Here is a 23,762-nt window from a genome sequence, read left to right as displayed (position 1 = left end):
GTCCCCAACAAATCAAAAATGAATCCAACAAGGAAACACAAATACACCACAAAAAAGGAAAAGAGGGGATAGGAGGGAGGGAAACCCCGACTGCAACAGTGAAGACACTCGAACATCTACATTTATGGTAGGTGTAAACAACTGTACTATGTTCTTCGCGTTTCACTGTTGCAGTCATAACTGTAGGGTGGAATCCCAAAGCAGTGTAAAAGGGGAGGAGGCTTTAGATAGAAGAAGGGGAGGCAAGAACACCCTGCAAGACAGCAGAGGCAAAGCCTGCCCTGGACTTAGAAAACAAGGGGAGATTGCAGTGCTTGGAAAAAGTATGCACAGAACTCCAAGTGGCAGCTTCCAAAATATCCTTGGTTGGGACTCCTCTGAGGAAAGCTGTAGAAGTGGCAGCTGCTCTAGTAGAGTGACTTCTAATGGTACCTGGAAACTGTTTCCCATGATGAGTGTAACAAAATCTGATTCCATAAGCAATCCATTTGGAAATAGTTTGTTTAGAAATAGGTTTTCCAAGAGAACTGGAGGCAAAGGAAACAATTGGTTAGACTTTCTGAAATCTTTAGTCTTGTTCAGGTAAAATCGTAGCTGTCTGTGCACATCTAATGAATGCAAAATCCTTTCCCCTTTATTTTGAGGATTTGGAAAGAAAGTAGAAAGGTGAATTGTCTGATTTAAAGCCACTTTCGAAATCACCTTAGGCATGAAAGTAGGATTGGTCCTCAAGGAAACTCTGTCCTGATGGAAAATAAGGTATGGTTCCACAGCCATGAGAGCTTGCAACTCTGAGACCCTTCTGGCAGAGGTCAATGCTAACAAAAGAACAGTCTTCCAGGATAGAAACTTAATATCTGAAGATGCAGCAGGCTCAAAAGGAGGCAAAGTAAGTTTTTCTAAAACATAATTAAGATCCCAGGCAGGGACAGGAGGGGTCCTTGGAGGCCAAATTTTAGCTCCTCTCAAGAACTGCTTCACCAGAGGATGAGAAAAAACAGGAGGATCAGAACTGAAATGCGCAGAGATAGCAGAAGCATGAATCTTAATGGAAGAAAAGGAAAGTCCTTTAGATAAAAGCTCCGAAAGGTAAAGCAAAATAGGAGAGAGATCAGGAAACTGAGGATCAGAGCCTCGGTCCTGCATCCAAATAGAAAACCTCTTCCATTTAGAGGCATAGGATTTCCTAGTGCTAGGCCGTCTAGCTTCCAAAAGAACATCCAAAACTTGTTTGGGAAGACTAGAGGGAATCAAATTCCTTTGAAGAGCCAAGCTGCCAGGCAAAGGGTCTTGAGATTGGAATGTAGTAACTGGCCCTGATGCTGGGACAGAAGCGAAGGGTTCAGTGGGAGAATCCAAGGAGGCCCCGAGAACAGGAGCTTTAAAGTTGGATACCAAAACTGTCGAGGCCAATTTGGAGCAATCAAGATGAGGAACTTGGGCTTGTCCTGTTTTATTTTCAGCAATACCGAGGAAGTAGAGGAAGAGGAGGAAGGCATATGCTGAAAGGCTTCCCCAGCTGAAGGACAGGGCATCCACTCTCCAAGCTGTTTTGTGGAAGGACCTGGTGCAAAAGCGAGGCAGCTGATGATTGAGATGGGATGCAAACAGATCTATCTGAGGACATCCCCAAACTGCAGTAATCCTGTTGAACAAGTTGGTGTCTAGCATCCATTCGTGAGGATCTGAAATGTTTCTGCTCAGGCTGTCTGCTAGGAGATTCTGTTTCCCTGGAATGAATTGAGCCTGGAGATGTATATTCAAATTTAGAGCTGTGTCCCATAAACCCATAGCTAGTCTGCAAAGGGGGTATGAATGAGAACCCCCCTGCTTGTTGATGTACCACATGACTGTGGTGTTGTCTGTGCGAATTAGCAGAGGGCCTGGTTGTAAAAGGTTCTTGAAGGCTAGAAGGGCGTTTTGAACTGCCAACATTTCCTTCAGATTGATGTGCCAGTGAAGATGGTCCTTTGTCCAGGTTCCCTGCTGGCAATTGTCTAGAAAGTGTGCTCCCCAAGGAAAATCCGAGGCGTCCGTGGTCAGGATTTGAGTAGGTTGAGGAAGACGAAAAGGTTTTCCTTCGTTTGAAGTGCATGCCCTGGACCACCAGAGGAACTCCTTCTGGAGGCAGGGGATCAGAGGGATCAGAATATCCAGATCGTGGTAATGCTGTGACCATACACTTTTCAGATACCATTGAAGCTTTCTCATGTGAAGCCTTGCGTTTGGAATCAAGAGAATGCAGGAAGCCATGTAGCCCAGAGCCTGCAGGAATTTCCTTGCAGTGAGCTGAGATAGAGTTGCCAAGGTGTTGAAAGTAGAAGCCAGCTGAATTTGTTTTTCTGGAGTGAGGAAGGCCCTTTGTAAGGTTGTATTTAAGAGGGCTCCCAAGAATACCATTTGTTGAGAAGGGATCAAATGTGACTTTATGTTCACTGAGAATCCCAGTAGGAGGAGAAGACGTTGAACAAAGTCCAGATGTTGAAGCAGAAGATCTTTGCTGTCTGCCTGAATAAGGCAGTCGTCCAAATAGGGGTAAATCTGGATCCCCTGAAGTCTGCAGTAAGCCACTACTGGTGCCAGGCACTTGGTGAAGACTCTGGGCGCAGTAGATAAACCAAAGGGCAGAACAGGGAATTGAAAGTGCCTCGAACCTGCCTTGAACCTGAGGAATTTCCTGCGTTCTTGTCTGATGGGAATATGTAAATAGGCTTCCTTTAAGTCCAATGTCACCATCCAGGCGTCCTGAGAGAGCATTGGAATTAGCTGTTGCAGAGTAAGCATCTTGAACTTTGGAATTTCCAAAAAGGTGTTTAACACAGAAAGGTCCAGAATAGGTCTCCAAGAGTTTTGTTTTCTGGGGACCAGAAACAGTCTTGAATAAAACCCTTTTCCCATTTCCGAGAGTGGAACAGGCTCTATGGCTCTCATGGCCAGAAGAGCATCCACTTGAGTTAAGGCCTCTGACCATTGATGTTTTGGCAGATCTGGCCAACCGTGAGTCCTTGGCAAAGTGTGAAAGTGGAATTTGTAACCTTTTAAAATCACGTCCAATACCCATCTGTCCTGGGTAATATGAGTCCAATTTCTGTAAAAAAGAGACAGTTTTCCTCCGAGAGGGGCGTCCAGGTGAAAGGGTCCTGAAGCCCAACCGAGAGAGTCATTGAGTTTGCTTTCTTTGAGATTGGGATCTGTCTTCTCCCCTTCTAGGTGAAGAAGCAGTCCATTGTCTAGATCTGTAAGAGGCCTGGCCTTGACCACGACCTCTGGAACGCCTATATCTTCCCCTTTGAGGCCTGTCAGACCTGTCAGTGGGAAAGGACCAATTTTTAGAGGGCCAATTCCTGGAAAATCTAGGAGGCTGAACTTGCAAGAAATCTTTTACAGTCTGCATAGATTTTGCCTTTTCTTCCATCTTTTTAATAACTTCCTCAGCCTTAGATCCAAAAAGAACATCTTGTTGAACAGGGGCATCTAATAACTTAGCCTTAACCTGTTCAGGCAAACTTTGTTCACGAAGCCAGGCATGTCTCCTAATAACAGTACCAGAGGCAGCAGCCCTGCAAGAAGCATCCAAAGCATCAAAACCACAATGTAAGCTATGCTTGTTAACCTGTTCAGTAGCATGCAAAACATCCTGAAGTTCCTTATCCTCTGCACAAGCAGGAAGGGAAGCAAGCTTTTGCTTTAAAACAGACAAAAGAAATTGCTGATATTTAAACATATGAAACTGGCAATTTAAAGCCCTAACAGACAAGGTAGCAGAAGTATATACCTTTTTTCCCCACCTGTCTAAAGCACGAGAATCCTTCTCAGAGGGAATAGGATTTTTAGAAGTAGCAACCTTAGCAGCCTTAGAGCCCTGAGAAATAGTTTCAGGATCCAGAAGGGTTTTAAATAAAAATAAATGAGAGTCAGGAACCCTATAAAATCTATCAGGCTTAGAAGGAGCAGGAGGCATGGAATCAGGATTCAAATTAGCCTCAGAAAAAGCATAATCTACAATGTCCAAAACAGGAGGGATAGCTAAAGGCCTATGCTGAGGAAGAAGAAGAAATTCTCTAAGCCTCTTCTTGGAAGCAGAATATTCCTGTCCTTCCCAATGAAAATGTTCCCTCATCTCATGCAAGGTTTCCCCAAAAGAAAAATCCTCAGGCAGAGAGGCAGAGGGTAAAGAGTCCTCAGCATACGAATCCTCATAAGGGGGAAAGGGAATAGTCCTGATCTGAGGAAGAAACAGAAGATACAGAAGCCTGGTCAGTGGAATCCAGAGTAACATCCTGTCGAGGCCTTTTCTCAGGAGGGGGGTGAGAACCCCTAATCATTGTAAGCAAATCTTCAGCCATCCTCAACAATTGCTTTTGTGTCTTGGGAGTAGATTCAGAAGCAGCTTGAGCTGGAACTTTAGACTTAACAGGAGTCTTTGTCTTTGCCTTTGCAATAGTGATGTGAGTAGGCCTGAAAACCCCCTCAGAAGCCGGTACCTGCACAGCGGTTCCGGACCCATCTGAAGGAGCGACGTCCGAAGGTCCTGCAGCAGTTAAAATAGTGGGCCTTGATGGCTCCCCATGGGAGTCCGTATCGGCAATCGGTTCAGAAGTGGCGGACGACAGGGGCTGCAAAAGCGCCTCACTGACGACAGCCGAACCGGACGCTGGCTCCAGCTGCAACGAGTCCTGTTTGGACCTCGGAGGCCTGTCTTTGTCTTTGCGCTTCTTTTGAACTCCGGTAGTGTCCGACGACATTCTATAATTGAAGCGTCTGCCAAAATAATTTAAAGCCCAATCGTACCTGCACTTGATAGTACGAGAGTTGAACCTGGCACAGAACCGACAACAAGAAACGTCGTGGTCAGGGCCTAAGCAAGGTAGACAGTAAGAGTGGAAATCTTTATGAGGTATTCGTTTCCCACACGCTATACAATTATTAACTTTTTCTGACATCGGAGGAACAAGATTCCCCAACGGGGTACTTAGCTTTGAGAAGAGAAGTAAGAACTTCGGACCGACAACAACCAAACACGCTGTTCGAAAATCGCCAACCAACGACTTGCGAGCTGCTTTCCACCGCACGGCAAGAAAGACTGGAGAAGATGGCATCGGCTGAGGGCTATGTACCAGAGCGTACTGACGTCAGGGTACTAGCTTATACAGCCGACGCCGGACCCAGACTTTGGGATTCTGGCCGACCTCGGGCTGCCTGCCGGCAGGAGCACCCTACAGTTATGACTGCAACAGTGAAACACGAGGAACATCTGTGGAACCAAAACTGGCCCTATCTCTGGAGGCCAAGTCCAACTTGTAATGAGAGGCAAAGGTATGAGGCGTAGCTGCTGCACAAATGGTATCAATGGGTAGTCTATCCTGAAAGGCTGCAGAAGTGGATAGACTCCTGGTTGAGTGTGCTTTTGGTTTAGAAGATAGCTGCTTGCCTCTGAGAGAGTACACATAGGAAATGGTGGAAGTCAACCATCTGGATAAGGTCACTTTAGAAACTGGAAGACCTATCCTGTTTTCTGCATAGGAGACAAATAATTGGTCCGATTTCCTGAATTGTTTAGTTCTATGCAAATAGTACCTGAGCTGACGATGGACATCCAAAAAAATGCAGTTTCTGTTCAGCTCTGTCGGAATAGTTTGGGAAAAAGACTGGTAGATCTATAGATTGGTTAATATTGGTTTGAGACACAACTTTGGGGAGAAAGGAAGGGTTCGTTCTTAATGATACCCTGTCCTTATGAAAAACCAAATAAGGAACGAATGCAGAGAGCTTGAATCTCGGAAACCCTTCTTGCAGAAGTGACAGCCAGTAAGAATATAGTTTTCCAGGTCAATAACTTCAAAGAACATGAAGCAGACGGTTCGAAGGGAGATAGTATCAAGGATGCCAACATTAAGTTTAGATCCCATTGCGGAGGAGGATGCTTTATAGGCGGCTTTAGGAGAAAAACTCCTCTCAGAAAGGCCTTGCATAATCTATGAGACATAATGTTATTGTCATGCAAGCCAACATGATACTTGGAAATAGCAGCCAGTTGTACTTTGACTGTAGATGACGAGGATCCTGAATGAAAAACCTCTGCCAGGAAATCTAAAACAGAATGTACAGGAGCAGTAAAGGGATCAATATTCCTGGAATTTGCCCAAATAGAAAACGCGCCACTTGCTAGCATAAACAGTCCTAGTGGACGACTTTAAAGAAGACACTAAGATGTCTCTGACTGAGTCAGAAATCATCGGTAGCCTGGCTAGGGAAGGAAGTTGAGCAACCAAGCAGTGAGGTTGAGAGAATGAATGGCCCGGTGCTGCTGACCCGACTGGTGGATCAAGAGATCCGGAACTGGGTCCAGATGCCAGGGCTGCACCAGAAGGTGACGATGCAGAGACGGAAACCAAATTTGTCGAGGTCAATATGGGGCAATGAGGATCAACTTGGCCCTCAAAACGGTGGCTTTCTGAATGACTTGTGGAATCAAGGGAAAGGGAGGAAAAGCGTACAGAAGTCCCCGGGGCCAATCCTGGGTTAGAGTCTCTCAGGGGTTGGCCTGGAAGGGGAAAGAGTGAAAAAATCGGGGCACTTGTTGTTTTGAGGAGTAGCAAAAAGATCGCAACAAGGAGTGCCCCACTTCAGAAAAATCTGATACACTACAGATTGATTGAGAGACCACTCGTGAGGCATCAGAATGGATCTGCTCAGCCTGTCCGCCAATAGGTTGGACCTGCCGGGGATGTGCGTTGCTATCCGAAACCGATGAGAGGAGATCGCCCATTGCCAAAGTCTGAGAGCTTCTCGACACAAAGGATAGGACCTGGTCCCGCCCTGCTTGTTGATGTACCATCCTGAAGGTCCGTTTGTACTGCAATAGTCCCCGTGGGAAGAAAGTCGTTGAGGGCTTGCAACGTTAAAAGCACTGCTCTCATCTCCAGGACATTTCTGTGCAGATGGTATTCTATGGGTTGCCACGTCCCGTGTACCATCCTGCCCTGATAATGCCCCCCCCACCCGATCAGAGAGGCATCCGTAGTGACTGTGGCAACTGGAGGAGGGGGAATAAAGGGTCGGCCCTGATGAAGAAAAGGGGAAGATATCCACCAATTCAGATGAGCTCTGCACGACTGTGTGACTAAGATTTCGTGCCTCATCGGGAGACTGTGGTATGACCACTGCGTGAATAGCATCCACTGCAGAAGACGCATGTGGAAGCGAGCCAGTGGTAAAAGAACAATGGCCGCAGCCATAAGACCTAGAACCTTCAGTATAAATCTGGCTTTGATCTTGTTGCTCTGCAATAGAATCCAAACGAATTTTTGGATGTCCAGAATTCTTTGATCTGTTAGTTTGGCTAACATTTTGACGGTGTTTAATTCTGCGCCTATAAAGGTGATAGATTGGCAAGGCAGCAGAGAAGATTTCTCGAAATTTACTGAAATTCCCAAACTCCTGCAAAGCTGTAGAGTGTAGTCTCTGGACTGAAGAAGCTGACACTTGGTGGTGGCGGAGAGGAGCCAGTCGTCCAAGTAGGGAAACACCAGGAATCCTTGACGTCTCAGATGAGCTGTGACCACTGCCATGCATTTGGTAAACACTCTGGGGTCTGAAGTGAGGCCAAAGGGCAGTGCTCTGAATTGGTAATGACTGGTCCCTAGCCGAAAGCGGAGAAACCTTCTGGAGCGTCTGTGAATCTTTATGTGATAGTACGCATCCTGAAGGTCTATAGAGCACATCCAGTTGTCCTTGCCCAGAAAGGGCAGAATGGACTGAAGCGTGACCATCCGGAATCTTGCCTTCTTGACAAATCTGTTTAGATTGCTCAGGTCTAATATTGGTCTCCAATCTCCCGTCCTTTTGGGGACCAAAAAGAATCTCGAGTAGACGCCGGATCCTACCTGGTCTGCCGGCATAGTCTGGACGGCTCTTTTTTCTAGGAGCTTTGAAACCTCCTGTTCTGCCAAATCCCTTTGACCGGGTGAGATGTCTGGAAGGGATTGCAGAGGTACAGGAAACCTTTCGAAGGGGATTTTGTAACCCTCGGATATGATCGACTGTACCCACATCTCTTGTGATAGGGATTGCCAGGCTACTGGGTACAGTGAAATCCTTCCCCCGACTGCCTCCAAGGGTGGACAGTCGGGCAACACCTCAGGGATGCTGAAAGGGCTTCTCAGGAAGAGACTCCCTGTTGCCCTGGTTCTGAGGACCCCCCCCTGCCTCTAGGGCGGTGTCTATTATTGTTACCCACTCTGCCTCTGGGGGTAAACTGACCACGTGCGTCCGGTGTAACTCCTTGGGCTTTACGGAACCACATCTTCCCCCCCTTCTGACCCTTGGGATATGGTCTAGAAGGAGTGGAAAATTGGACTCCAACGGCAGAAAGAGTTTTACCGTCCTGCTCACACCTGGTCAAAGTATCCTTCACCTGAGGTCCGAACAAAGCCGAACCATCAAAGGGGGTATTAGTGAAGGACGCCTTAAAGGGGTCCGCAAAATTACAAAGCCGCATCCAGGCTTGGCGTCTAAGAGCAACTCCTGTGCCTGCAGCCCTGCTCGCTCCATCGGCCGCATAGGATATGAGCCGCATGGAGGAGTTAGATAGGGAATTCAGGATTGCAAGCTGCGAGGCAATCTTTTCTTGAGCCCCAGCAGCAGAAGGATCCTGGACTACTTCACCCAGTTCCTTGAGAATATCTCGTTGAAGCCTGGTGAAGTGACAAAGGTAGTTCAGCGAACGCATAGCAAAGGTCGCTGAAGAAAACATCCGCTTTCCATACCTGTCCATGGTCCTAGAATCCTTGTTAGGAGGATGGACAGGCACTGAAGGATCCGCCAGTTCCTTCTTAGTGGCCGCCGCCACCACCACAGCATCCACAGAGACACCCTTGGAAAGGAACTGTTTGTCCGTAGGGGCCGTGATAAATTTGGATGGTCTCCTGGGGACAGGTTCCACAGAATCTGGAGTCGCCCACGCCTTCCGAGCCACTACCTGCATAAGTGGGTCGAAAGGCGGAGACACCCAGGAGGTGGAGGGTCGGGATCCAAAAGCCTCCAGGTATACAGACTCATCCTCGGAGGGATCAATGGATGGCCAATTCCCCCTCTGTTTGAGGAGCTCAAGGATGTCTGAAAAGGAGACATCCTCAGAGGGGGATCGTGGGGAACCCTCCGACTCAGCTGAGTCGGTATCCGATGTAGTAGACTCGGGAGTCTGTGTGTTTCCTCTTACATGTCCTCTTCGAGGGGTTCACCTGCTGGATCAGGAGAAACTTGGAAGAGGAGGAAATTCCCAATGGGGAAACCTGGGGCGATGGATCCCTGGGCCTGAGAGCAAGAGGCTGGCAAGAGGCGTCTACAGGCACTGAAGAGGGAGGAGCTAGAGGGATGGACCGTTGACCAGGCTCAGAGGCCAGGACACTCCTCATCACCTCAAAGGCTCCCCTCCCGGGAGGCGGAATATCCCGCTCGAGGAAACAGGAATTCCGGCTCCACTGAGAGGAAGGCTCCAAGGCGATGTCGGCGCCGAGCTTACCAAAGCCGAAGCCCGAGAGGGAGAGCGGGTCGGACAAGGGTCCGATGCCACTAGCCCCTCGGAGCCGACAAGGAAACCCGGCGACGGATCCCTCCAAGGAAGGCCTCAAGGAGGAGATCGGAGCCAAGGACGACGGAGCCGAAGGATGTATCGGCTCCGGCACGAAACAGTCGCTGTCCCGAGAAGCTCCGGCTCCGAACTCTGGTGTGGAGTCGGAGGAGGAAGTTCAAGGGGTGAGGCTATAGCGAAGTCTGTTGAGACGGGCTATGGAGCATTTGGCCCAGTGCCTGTGACTTCAACAGCCTGCTTACCACCCTCTCTAAGTCGTGGTCAGACAGCCTGGAAGATCTCGAAGATCGGCTCCGATGGCTCCGCTCCGACAAAAGAGGGGACCCGGAGCCGAGTGGATACTCGCAAACGGGGGACCGAGATCTCTTCGGGACGAAGTCATCGGAGCCGAAGTCCCTGAATTCCAGATGGAGCGAAGGTTTCTCGGCTCCGATGCTGGATAAGGTGTCGGCTCCAGCCGAGCCGACAAGGCCACAGTAGACAAGGTATCGGAACCACGCGGTGCCGAACCCACTACTTTTAAGGTAGATACATCGGTTCCAGCCGGAGCCGATCTCGGCTCCGACGGAGCCGGAGCCACCAGAGGAGGCTTGGATACTGAAGCCTGAGCCTTCGGTGGCTTAGAAAGTTTCCCAGACCCTGCTTTAGAGGGAGAACCTTCTGGCTTAAGTAAGCCACGGAGGATAAGCTTATTCCTCCGTTCCTGCAGGACTCTCTGGCTAAAAGAGTGACACAAAGCACAGGAGTCCTGCAGGTGCAAAGGCCCCAGGCAATAAACACAAGAAGTGTGACTGTCTGTCAGAGACATTTTTTGACAGCACGAGTCACACTTCTTGAAGCCCGAGACCTTGCCTTCCCTAGACATAATCCTAGGAGGAAGTCACACACAAACCCCAACAAACACACAAAATTAATCCCCTAACACACAACACACAGGAAGGGATTAACCAATGGGGTTTAGGCCTAACTAAAACTTTACACTAAAGGTAATAAAAAGTTTGAAAAAACAAGGGAATAGGGTGGGCTGTAACTCACTACAGACTATAAAAATGGATACAAGGGGGAAATAAAACCCTAACTAAGCTTTTCTCTTTTAACAAGAAAATTACTTACCTCAGCTGGCAAAGGAGACCTCTTTCGCTAAGCGGCAAACGAGATCTGAGGTAGTTCCGCCTTGCATCATGGGATATAGGGTTGCCTCGAGCTGGTAAAAGGAGTTCTCAAGCTAAAGCAAGTGCAGAGTCGGAGCCGAGGATCGGCTCCGAACCCATCCAGCAAGAATGAAGGCGAGATTGACAACTTAACATCCATGTTTCACAAACAATGACTTCAATCTTATGGGAACCTAGCAATTTTCAAAAAAAGAAAACAAAAAACACTTCTCTTCTAACATTAAATCAAATGTTGCTGTGAACTATTACAATTTTCAACCTATCAAAATGCCTTGTGTTTGTCAAACACTGCAAAATAACCTCTGCTAAAATTCTCTTCCCTGATCTTGACAAGTGCACGCCATTCTGTCTAAACATGTACCCCAAAATTAGGCTTGGGTGCTCTGCACATTTCCATTTTTTTTTTTTTTTTTTTTTTTTTTAAAATTGGACAATATTTTTCAGGTATCTACCCAAAAAATCTTTTCATTCATGGTGATCAGACTCTCTTTCTATATGTGACCTGTAAAAAATATGCCCCAACACCTGTATAAGCTATGCTATCAAGAGGGCTGTAAGTTTCCTACTAACAGTCAGAGGGTCCATGTGAAGGAGATAATTTGTGGCAAAATTATAAAAAATTAATCAGTTTCTTCTTCTTCCTTTTAATTTGCTGTGAACTTTTTCTTCTATATGCACGGAATCCTCAGACTGCGGAATACTTATATCCAGAATTCTAAAATTGCCTGTGGTGTTATCTTGTTGAACAGGGGTTGAGTGATCTTTACTGAGAACACACACTTCCTTTCCTAAATGTGTTTTATTTCCACTTTGCCTAACATTATCACATCACTCCAGTCATTAATACAACAGTTCTCCAAGCTGTGCCAATTGCACATGTGCAACAGTAACCAGCAAGTCGAGACTTAATACCAATTCTTCTTTCGGCTTTTCCCGGTTAGGGGTCGCCACAGCGGATCATCTGTCTGCTCATGATTGGCAGTGGAGTTTTACAGTGTCTAGTTGCCAGCTCGGCGCCCAACCTTCCACAGAAGGCGCACACACTCACACCTAGGGCCAATTTAGTGACCAATTCACCTACTGCATGCCTTTGGGATGTGGGAAGAAACTGGAGCACCCGGAGAAAACCCACGCAACCACAGAGAGGACATACAGACTCCACACAGAAGGCACCCCAGCCGAGAATCGAACTGTAGAACCTCTTGCTGTGAGATGGCAACGCTAACCGCTGCACATAATGGCAAATAAATCATCCAACTTTTGATACAAGGAACACAGCTACCAGTGTTTGTGTTACCTTTAAATATACACAGCATTTAGTACACTGTACAAGATACCTGTGCTTTAGCAAATCATTAATGGCATACTCATTTAAGGAATCCATTCTCAGCTGCAAATGAACAAGAATTCTAAAAGAAAATAATTAAAATTAGTTTCCACCGAATTCAGAGATTTTAAATCAACTTCTAGGACAAAAAAGCACAAAACTAATATACAACTAAATATTAAATGAAATGGAACAAAAAGTCGTTGCTCTGACCATATTAGTTGTGAAAGTCGCATAAAAGCAGGAATTCCATTTACCTCTCACACGAATTTGTGCAGTAGCTTCTGCTCACTATCGCTCGCAGTTGCACCTCTTTTTAAACAGTCAAGCTCAGTAAGTTACTAAATCAACACACTGGTAAATGTAGTCTACAAACTGTCCCCTTCTTCCTACAAAAACAGTGGCATAAAATATAAATTAAAATAAATCTCTTACCAGGCAACTGCATAACCACAAGTCAACACAGGACTGTTTAGATAAGCCAATATTGTTTGCTTTTCCTTTGTCACCATGTATATGTAATCTCTTTTTTAGAAATTAAAAGTATTTATCAAAACAAAAAGAATTAAAGAACAAGGAGGAGTAAATTGTAGTATACTAGGAGAATAATCCTCATGAGAGGTTAGTCAAACTGAAAAAGTTGAGGGGGAGAGTAAAGGAGGAAGAAAAGAATTGATGAAGGAAGGGTATACACCAAGTAAACGGTAAGAAAGGAGTGTGATAGAAACATTCTCAGCAAAAAGGGACTTAAGAATGTTCATATGCAAGTAAGCCATGCAGTTGTGACAATTACCTAGGTTATGTAATGAAAGTGTGGAACATTTGCGAGATGTACTCAGAATATACGAGTCCCCTGGACTCGGTGGTACTTGTGGCTACAGAGCAAGTCTCTGGTACAAGAGTAGTCCTGTAGCATGTTTTGGAGTGCAGGGCATCTTTCGGGCATACAGAAAAGTTTGTGCACTGAGACTAATATGGAACAGGATAAGTAATATTGGGTACTTCTGGTTAAAAAAAAAAAAAAAAAAAAAAGTTCTCTTAAGGTAGCACAACGATGGGCTTTGTTTGGGAATTTTTAAACAAGTTTACCTAATTAAAAGTTTCCAATTTCATTTTTTTTTTCAGTTTTGTTAATAAGAACTGGGAGATGCACACACAAGAGATGAGAGTAGGTATGCTTTGGCAATACATTTTCTGCTATTATCTGGGACATGTTTAGCCTTGCAGAGGGTGCCAAGTTTCATGTGTTTTTAATGACTTGATGGAGGTGATGGTCAAATTTTAGTTGGTCTTCAATTGGGACTTTCAGTAACTTAGTTTGAGGAACTGCTTCAGTTTTATAGTGTTGTTAGTGCATTACATATAGAAGGCATGTTTTGGGTGGTTGCATTTTCTTTTAGGGGTAACAGCATTAACTTTGTTTTATTTGGATATAGGAATAAGTGGGAATTACCTAGCTAAGATTCTAAAGCAAAAGGGGAAGTGCTGGGTGACTACTTGAAGTTGTGGGAAAGTTAGGACACAGCAGATAGAATATGCAATTGATTCTACATTTATTAGTGGGGGCAAGTTTGCTTATGCTATGAAGATTAGTGAAAATATTAAATGAATAGGAATGAACCCAGTATTAATCCTTGCAAAATTTAAAATGTGACAGATATGGTGAAAGTTTTCTGGCACCATCTGACACAATTGACAACAAGACAGGAAGATTCATCACTAGGATTGAATCAAATTTCAAGGTGTTTTTGGTGGGAAGCTGTATTAAAGGCTTTTGAGAGATCACCGATGAGGAATAAGACACGTTTATCTTCATTTCAGTTTTTACTTAAGCTATGGCAAAGCAAAGGAGGGCGGTGCTTGTGTTACAGCTGCAATAGAAGTGTTTGGATACGAGATTTCTGTTAAGGAGGTGGTTGATGAGGTGGCTGTGGACAAAACTTTGCAAGTTTTTTGACAGTGGTGATAAGATCGCAATGGGTCTAATACGAGAAATCAATTGAGGTGCCACCTTTGTGCAATGGAATCGTGCATTTCCCAGACAGCTTGGACATGGGTTTTCTTTTAATGAACGTAGTTATAGGTTCATAGTAGGCTATCTGCCCTAGGGCATTTACAAGCCTAGCCAAAGTGTGTTTGGCTTTCGCCACCTATTTTAAAATGAATTTTGCTATGCCCTTTTTCGAGGTTAGTATACTGTGCATCTAACAGTGACACAGAAATGATACCCGGAGTAAATCTACGATATCCCATCCACTCAAGATTCCTCTTGAAGAGAGTCAATGAGGGACTCTGCCTAACCTGGACTGGGATTTTATTCCAGAGTGAAGGGAGCCTCTGGGTTATGAATCTGTCCCTCCAGCATGTCCTATTTATTTCAGTGCTGAGGTTCAAGTCTCTCAAGCGCGTAGCTCGATGGGATTTGGATTTTCTGAGGTGCAGCACGTCCATTAATTCCAGGTTGGACATGGCTTTATACGTCAGGCACAGATCGCCTCTGAGCAGGCGGTATGCCACTGAGTAGAGCTGGAGTTTCTTTAACCGGGCAGCATATGGCATCTGTTTGAGCCATTTGATCTTCTTGGTTTGGTACTTTTGGGGTCTTTCCAGTTGCTTCAGGTGTCTGGTAAGGTACATCCCAAAGGGGCATTGTACTCAATTATGGGCCTGATGAGGGATGAGTAAAGAGGCACGATGACCTCCCCTGATCTAGATGTGAATCCCTTCATGATTAGGTGGGCTATATAAAATGATTTTCTAGCCAATTTGGCCACGTGGTTGTCGAATGAGAGATTGCTATCAACTTGGGTCCCCAGGTCCCTAATTATTTCTTCCGTACTTAATGGATTACCATCTATGTGGCAATTTGTGGGCACTTTGTTTTTGCCGAAGGGGATGACTATACACTTTTTGGAGTTTAGCTTGAGGCCATGGCTCTGGCACCAGTTGTCTGTTTCTATGAGGCCCTTTTGGAGGATGCTTGTGTCGGCTGGAGAGTAGATTATGGCGCCCAGTTTGCAGTCATCTGCAAACTTGGTCAGCCACAGTCCTTCCGTGTTGGCCTGTACCTCCGAGAAATATATACCGAACAAGAGAAGTCCCAGGACTGAGCCTTGGGGGACGCCACTTGTAACTGGTTTGGAGTCTGACATGGCTCCAGCAATTCTAACCATGTGGGTTCTGTCCTTGAGCCAGTTTGCAACCCATTTAGTGACATAGGGGTTTATATTTAAGCTGGTGAGCTTATCTACAATGCCCGAGTGGGGTACTGTATCGAAGGCTTTTGCGAGGTCCAGGTAGGCTGTGTGGACCCGCCTTCCCCTCGTAAATGGCCTTGGTGACCGTTTCAAAGAAATCAACCAGGTTTAAGAGGCAGGATCTGCCCTTAAAGCCGAACTGGGTAGGATCCAGTGTCTGTAGGTCCCCAATATATTTATTTATGAGGTCCAATGATGATCCTTTCCATAGCTTTGCAGATCAAGCTAGTCAGTCTTATGGGGCGATAGTTTCCAGGATTCGTTGAGGCACCACCTTTGTGGAGAGGGACCACTGTTGCTGTACGCCACTCTTTGGGTACATATCCTGTAGTAAGGCTGAGATTGAACAGTAGTTTTATGTTTGGGTTTAGTTCTTGGAGTTCATGTAGGACGCAGCCCGGGACACAGTCTGCTCCCACTGATGCTGTGTTTTTTGCTTTGGAGAGGGTGGCTCTTACCTGAGCATCTGAGATGTCAGGGGGGGAAGCACTCTGCTGGGATAGATATTTGCCCTTTTGGTGGGGAAGGGGGGGGGGGAGAAGTTTGCGCTGAACCTGTCAGCTAGGATGTTGGCAATGTCTGTGGGTTTGGTGTATTTTTTGTCATTTTGGACTAATTCTGAGCATATCTGGGAATTCCCACCCAGGTTCCTAACATAACTAAAGAAAGCCTTGTGATTATCCTTAGTGTCCTGTGCAATTTTTCTCTCGAAGCTGGCCTTGGACGATTTTATGAGTGCCCGTAGTTTTTTGCTAATACTGATCAGAGATGCCTTCCCTTTTTGGGATTTTGCTCCATCATGTAATAGCTTCCTCCTTCTATTGTATAGTTTGTTTATGGCTGGGGTCCACCAGACAGGACGCCTGCCTTTGGAGGACTGGGTCTTGGTTTTGTTTGGGATTGCATGATCCATGCATTCCTGAAGGTGTTCATAGAATGCGTTTATAAAGGATTCTGCGGTCTGGGCCGTATTTTCCACAGGCCCGGGGGCTTTGAAGGATTCCACCTCGGTTTCGAGGAGTGTGCATTTTCCACAGGCCCGGGGGCTTTGAAGGATTCCACCTCAGTTTCGAGGAGTGTGAAATTTGTTTTAGAGAAGTTTTTCACTGTGGTTTTCTGGGCAGCGGCTGGGGTCGGGATGTGAATATCTAGTGAGATTAGTTTATGGTCTGATTTTACCAGTGAGGGATACACTTCTGGTCTGGAGCATAGAGTCCCCATGTTGGTGATGATCAGGTCCAGTATGTTTTCCCCTCTTGTGGGAGTGGTAACAAGCTGTTCCATAGCATTTGAGTTTATAAATTCTAGGAACCTTTGGGCTAGGGTGTTTGTCTTTCGGCTTTTTCCTGGTTAGGGGTCGCCACAGCACAACTCTGGTCCGCTAATGATTGGCAGTAGAGTTTTACGTGCTAGCTTGCCGGGCCTAACGCACAACCTTCAACGAAGAATGCCCATTCACGCACGTCGCCACACAGAAGACACTCTGAGAATAGAATGGGCAATGAACTGCACTCAAAAAAACATGCGTACTAATGCAAGAGCAGGACAATCCCAGCAGATCTTGCGTGTTTTCTGCTTACCTTGAGACTGTTGACACATTTAAATGTGTATTTGCGTTTCTTGGACTTCCACTTTCCCTTTCCCCAGCTTTTTCTTCCAGGTGCATTGGCAGTATTAGTAGGAGTATCTGGTCGTTCAGTATTTGTGCCACTTTCTACACTAACGGCATCATCCTGTGAAAGGATACATAACAAATGTGTCTGCTTAACTTGCTCCTGCAATGTAGAGTAACAGCATGCATTTAAGTGATTACTATGAACAATACAATTTTGCAGGAAATCTGCTGCTCAAAGCAAATGACAGCCCATCAACAATTCAAAATGTGCACACATTACAGAAATCAAATGCGAAGGAAGGGTACTGTACATCATCATCAACACAGTCTCAGTCTTGAAAAGGAAAAAAATGCAGTCGAATTCTCCATAAAACAACAAAAAAAAAAAACCATTAAAAAAAAAAAAAAAAAAAATCACATATGCGAGTGCGAGTATTTAAAAAAAAAAAAGTCATCAACCTCCTCTAACGCAATTAACAGGATCACTTGATGTTGCCACAATATGTGCTGGCTGCTAATTATATACAATTTATTACACCACATACAATGCCAGAGACAGACACTAGAAGAAAATCATAGAAGTGTCAGACCATTAAATCATCAGTATACAGACAACCCACTGTAGCAAAAAAACTAACAAATAAGATAATGTTACTGTATAAAAAGAAAAATACTTCAGGCAACATTAGTAAAATTTACAGCTGAAGATGCACTGCTCCCTAACATAGGAAATCTCTTTGCATTGACCCAGTTTCTCCAATCTATAACAAAGTCACTCCTCCTCCTTATAGGGGCATGCACAAGACAGAGTAAGAGTAAAACACTCAGCCATAAATCATCCACATGTTCTAGAGCTCCCTTGTCAGACAGCTCATCACAGGAGTAAGATTTGGAGAACATCTTGCCAGTAAGCAACAGCACTACTGACACTTCCCCTCAACCATCATATTCAGAGTTTGTGGAAAAAAGTACTAGACTTCAGGTCAAAAATAAAACAAAATGAAGGTATAAAAGTGATGGAAAACAAGGGACTACAGAAAAAAAACAGAACAGTGCATTCTAGGTCTGCCAACAATGTAAATGTTTCCCCCGACTTACACTGCAACTCAAATGCGCTATCTTGCATATCAGCCCTAATGATCTCAAACAAGCAGCATTCATCAGCTTTTAAGAAAGCCACTGCCAGCAATGTATGTACATTTACATTAAACTTTGAAATGCAAGGCACAAATGCAGACAAATCACAAGATTGGACAAAAATCAAATGGCCCTGCACAGCCACCGAAGGAAAATTAGATTTGACACAGATGCAGCCTGTTCAAAGATCATTTAACCTAACCAGATGAGATGCAGCAATACCACTGGAGCAAGCAGATGCACTATATGATTGTACAACATAGATTCATGGGTAGGTACTAGGCTATCGACCCTGGGGCCTATACAAGCCCAGCCAAAAAGGTACCCTGGCTTACGCCATCCAAGAAAATTATTTTCCTGTGTTGAGCAGAGCCACAGAAGTGATCCCCGGGGTAAATTTCCCATTTCCCATCCAATCAAGATTTTTCTTGAAGAGTGCTAATGAGGAGCTTTGCTTGATATAGACAGGTAGTTTATTCCAGAGTATGGGAAGTCTCTGGGACAGGAATCTATCCCTCCGGCATGTTCTGTTTATTGTGGTGACAAGGTTTAGGTCCCTACAGCATGTAGCTCGGAGAAATTGGGATTTCTTTACGTGGAGCATGTCCAACAGCTCTGGGTTTGACATTGCTTTGTATGTTAGGCAGAGATCACCTCTGAGTAAGCAATATGTGGTGGAGTAAAGCTGGAGTTTTGAGACTGTCTGCGTAGGGCATCTGTTTGAGGCCGGTAATACTCTGAGGTATTTCTGCAGCCTTTCCAGTTGTTGTAGATGTCTTGTGAGGTACATACCAAAAGGGGCGTTGGACTCTATAATGGGTCTAATGAGTGATGAGTAGAGGGGAACAATGACCTCTTTTTTTCTGGATGAGAAACCTTTTGTGATTAGGTGTGCCATGTAGAAGGATTTCCTGACTACTGTGGCGATGTGATTATCAAAGGACAGACTACAGTCCACCTGTGTCCCAAGGTCTCATCACACTTTCGGTGTTAAGTATACTACTGTCTATGTTGTAGTTCATGGGTACAGAGTTTTTACCAAAGGGGATGACGATGTACTTTTTGGCACTGAGCTTGAGGCCATGGCTTTGACACAAGGCATCTGCTCAGTGAGGCCCTTTTGTAGGATGTCCACATCGTTAGGAGTTTCGATTATGGCTCCTAGTTTGCAGTCATCTGCAAACTTAGTTAGCCAAAGACCTTCTGCATTAGCCTGTACTTCAGAGAAGTAGATACCAAACAGGAAAGGACCCAGGACTGAACCCTGTGGTACTCCACTTGTCTGAAGTCAGATTTGGAGTCTGCTACTTTCACAGTGAGCCAGTTGGCAACCCATCTTGTGACATAGGGATTTATACCTAGTTTAGTGAGTTTATCTAGAATTCCAGAGTGGGGGATGGTGTTGAAAGCCTTGGCAAGATCTAGATAGATAGGCCAAGGAACTACCTTACCCTCATCTATGGCTTTGGTGACTGCTTCAAAGAAGTCTATCAGGTTTAGGAGACATGATCTGCCTTTTACAAACCCGAACTGGGTTGGGTCCAGAGTTTGGAGATTACCAATGTCTTTGTTTATAAGTTCCATGATACGTTCCATGGCCTTGCAGACCTGGCTTGTCAGGTTAATGAGGTGGTACTTCCCAAGGTCCATGGTGGCTCCCCCTTGTGGAGTGGGATAACAGTCGCTGTGCGCCATTCAGCAGACACAAAGCCTGAGGTGAGGCTATGATTGAACATGGTACTTAGGTGGGGTGCCAATTCGTTCTGTAGTTCGTGCAGAACGCAGCCTGGGATGTTGTCTGGTAGCATGGATGCTGTGTTCTTGGCTATGGAGAGTGTGGTTTTTACCTCTGCAGCCATGACGACAGGAACTTTGCATTTTTCTGGTATAGAGATGGGCTCTTTAAGGGGTGAGAAGGGGGTAAAGTTAGCACTGAACCAATCTGCCAGGATGTTGGCAATATCAGTTGGGTCTGTATATTTAGCGCCATTGTGCTGTAACTCAGGGCAGATCCGAGTGTTGCCATTGAGATTCTTGACATAGCTATAGAATGCTTTGTGGTTGTCTTTAGAATCAGTGGCGATTCTGTTTTCGTAACAAGTTTTGGAGGATTTTATCAGGGATCACAGCTTCTTACCGAGGCTGACCAGGGAGCTCCTCCACTCATGGGATTTTACTCTTTTGCAACAGTTTCTTCCTTCTGTTCTACAGTTTGTTTATGACAGGGGACCACCAGATTGGCTTCCTTTTTTTGGAGGATAGCATCTTGGTTCTGTTTGGGATAGCATGATACATGCACTCATGTAAGTGCTTATAAAGTGCAATTGTGTAGAATTCAGTAGTCGTAACTGTATTGTCCATCTGCATGGGTGTCATGAAGTTCACCACTTCTGTCTTAAGAAGCATGAAGTTGGCTTTGGAAAATTTTTTTACCATGGTTTCCTTAATGGGGGTGGGGGCAGGATGTGGATATCTAGGGTAATTAAGCTTATGGTCGGATCGGACCAATGAAGCATGGACTTCAGGTGTGGAACACCAGGTCACTCATGTTGGTAATGACTAGATCTAGGATATTGTTGCCCCTGGTGAGGGTGTGGATAAGTTGATCCAGGGCATTGGAGTTTATGAATTCCAGAAAGCGTTGAGTGAAGGAGTTGGTACAGGAGTAGTTTTCCCAGTTAATGGTGGGGTAGTTGAAATCGCCCATTATTAGGGTGGTTGGTTGAACCCTAATATTTTCCAGCACATCAAGAAAAGAGGAGTGGGAATCCTGGGGCATGGCGGGTGATCTGTAGCAAGCTACAATTTGGATTGCAGTTTTGCCCAAAGTTAATTGCACTTGGATAACCTCGGCTGCATTATGCTGAGCAACTAGCCTGGAGGTGTGGATATCCTTAATGAATATGGACACACCTCCGCCTTTTGTGTTCTGGTCCAATTTACATGGCCGAAAAGTGTGGTATGAGTTATAGCCTAGTAGTGCAGGGGTGCTCTCTGGAGCCTTGAATCAGGTCTCGGCCACTGCACAGATATCAATGTTCTCCATTTTAAGGAGTGCCTCGAGTGAGTGCATTTTGCGATTTAGACTTCTAGCACTGAGTAGCATCACCCTCAGTTTTTGCTTGCCTGTTCCTGTTACGGTGGTGAATTTGTCATTTGAACCTTGCCTAAAAAAGGCACTATAGGGGCGGCAAGAACCTTAGCCAGTATCCAGAATCCCAGGGGTTGACAGGTGCAGGCCATCTCTGGCAAAGCATTGTGGTCTGTTGACCATGTCATCCCAGGCAGACAGATACTGGATCCCTTTAGAATGACACCAGAAGCTTAGCCAATTGCTAAAGTCAATCATTTTGTCCTTGTACTGTGGCATCATTCTGGGTGATGGCAGAATGCTACTCAGGGCTAGGGTCATACTTGCCTGGGCTACAAGAGCTGTGAGCTCTTCCATGTCTCTCTTCACGTAGTCCAGGAAGGTACGTCTCGGGTCGTTCACACCAACATGGACAATGACAAGAATCATATTTGTACTTGTGGATTGACCTGAATGCGTGGGTTATGTGGCGGATCCTGGCAGCTGACAGTAACCTTCTCCTTGTTTAATCTTGTGAGTGGGACATCGCTGTGCCTGACTATAGAGTCACCTATGACTATAGTGTGTTGGGTATGTTGTTTTGCCTTACTGGCTGTGGTTGAATGACACACGAGTCTGCGGGCTGTGTGTCATTTGGGTTGTGTTGGGGGGTGGAGGTTGCTTACATTTCTGCTTTGGAGATCTGTTGCTTGAGATTATTGAGAGCCTCCACGAATTTTTGTGTTTCTATGTGTGGATTTTGGTGGTGTAGATTTTAGGGAGACTATGTGATGAGTGTGGTGTGGTGCAAGTGTTTACCTTCTCCTCTTGACTGTCAAGTTCAGTCTTGGTTGGAGAGAGCTTTACCTCCAGTTTGGCTAGATAAGTGCATCTCTCACAGGTTGTAGTGTTGGGTGGTAAGAGGAGAGGGTTGTCTGTGTACATGAGGCAATTTCTACACTGCCCCAAGATGCCCAGATTCATCAGAGACGGGAGAGAACACTGGAAGCTGACCCTTGGACATGCCTGAAAAAAAACTTTTCCTCTAAATAAGTGAGGAAAGTGAGTGCAAGAGTTGTTTTTCCTCTAAGTACCAAAACTGTTATCCCCTAGGTAATGAGGAAGGTTGAGTGCTGTAGTAATTAGTAGGTTATTTAGTGCTTACAAGTTCTGAACAAGTGCTGATCATGAATAAGCAAATTCAAGTGCTAAAACTAAGAATCTGTATCTGGACTAAACTAGTTACAGGAAAGGGGGGAACATTATAAGCAGTATGATTAAGGGGACATTAAATACACATTGAGGATTTGGCATTATGGTTAAGGGCTTCACCTCATAGACAATGTACAGGACTTAATTCTGATGTCAGGGTATTGATTAGGCTTAAAAATGACCCTCCAGGGCAGTTAGCTTAGTATTCACCTATGAATCTTGGGTAAACTGCGAATGAAGCCTATATGCCTTGCCGCACCATGTAAACTATAAAGTTGCCTCATTACCTTCCCATTTACAAGATAGGTGTACCATCACAAATCCACAAGGCTTTAATCCGTAGTTAAAACAAGCATCAGAACCTCTAAAGAGATTGCTTTCCTTTAAATAAATATATCACCTTTAGGGGGAAAGCAGAATCTCTACAATACAAGTAATGATAACTTCCTTTCCATAACATCCATACAATGCACCCTGTTTAACAGTTTGCCTCAAGACATCTCAGACTACGAACAGTTAAAGCTCTTCAGAATCAGACTTCAGGATGTCATCAATTGCAGAAGGCATAGCAACACTTAATGAAGCCCTCCTGCATAAAAACTGCATGACAAATACTTATCTTGTTCAGGAGCATGAAAAGGATATCACTACTTTTACCAGCTCTTCAGGGAAGAATCATAACCACCACATAGAGCTCCTACTTCAAAATGGCACTGTGATAATGAAGGCAGTATTTTCCAGGCTAAACATACCATCCATTGTAAACAGACTACAGGAATGTCCACCAGCACACCGCAATAAAATAAGACAACTCTCATCCAAAAATATTACACATGAAAATTCTACTCACACACTCCAAGCATACACAGCCAATTGACAAATTACCCTTCGCTCATCTACCACCACACACACAACTCGCACCACTGCCAAAGTCGCACAATATACCATTTCACAAAACAAGAGAGACTGCATACTGTATATTAAGTGTATAAATATTACATACACACCCATGCACTCTATACTGAAAATCTATATAGACAGCTACTGAAACTGCATGTAGCTTTCTGTAAAATAATGTACAGAGTGGTTAATGTTATGCAAGGACAGCGATTAGTACAATGTAAAAGAGAAAACCTCACTACAAGAAAGTCATAGTGATCACCTGTCATGTTTCTAAATAGTTCAAAATTAAAGTTTTTGTTTTCTTTTAAAATCCCACAGCAGATTTCCAATCGCTAACTTCATGCTAGATTAAAACCAAACTGGATCCAGGTCTTCTAGAACTCCTCAAGCTGTTTAGGCTAATGAGGAATCACAAAGCCCTGCGCCAAATTCTAAAAAGAATCACACTTGCTACACAAGACTTAAAATCTTTAAAGT

At 45.0% G+C, this 23,762-nt stretch overlaps 1 protein-coding gene across 1 annotated transcript in view; it reads right to left on the bottom strand.

The window, feature by feature from the left end:
* EED (embryonic ectoderm development) overlaps positions 1 to 23,762 on the bottom strand; it is a 967,389-nt gene that overhangs the window by 869,475 nt on the left and 74,152 nt on the right. The window contains exon 2 of the mRNA XM_044072008.1: positions 16,929 to 17,081. Within this exon, the coding sequence (XP_043927943.1) occupies positions 16,929 to 17,081 (153 nt within the window). The remainder of the gene's footprint in view (positions 1 to 16,928; positions 17,082 to 23,762) is intronic.

The sequence above is a fragment of the Protopterus annectens genome, chromosome 5.part0 (assembly GCF_019279795.1).
Source record: "Protopterus annectens isolate FY-2018-M chromosome 5.part0, PAN1.0, whole genome shotgun sequence".
In the NCBI taxonomy this organism is placed as follows: domain Eukaryota; kingdom Metazoa; phylum Chordata; order Ceratodontiformes; family Protopteridae; genus Protopterus; species Protopterus annectens.
This window is presented reverse-complemented; position numbering and strand designations above follow the sequence as displayed.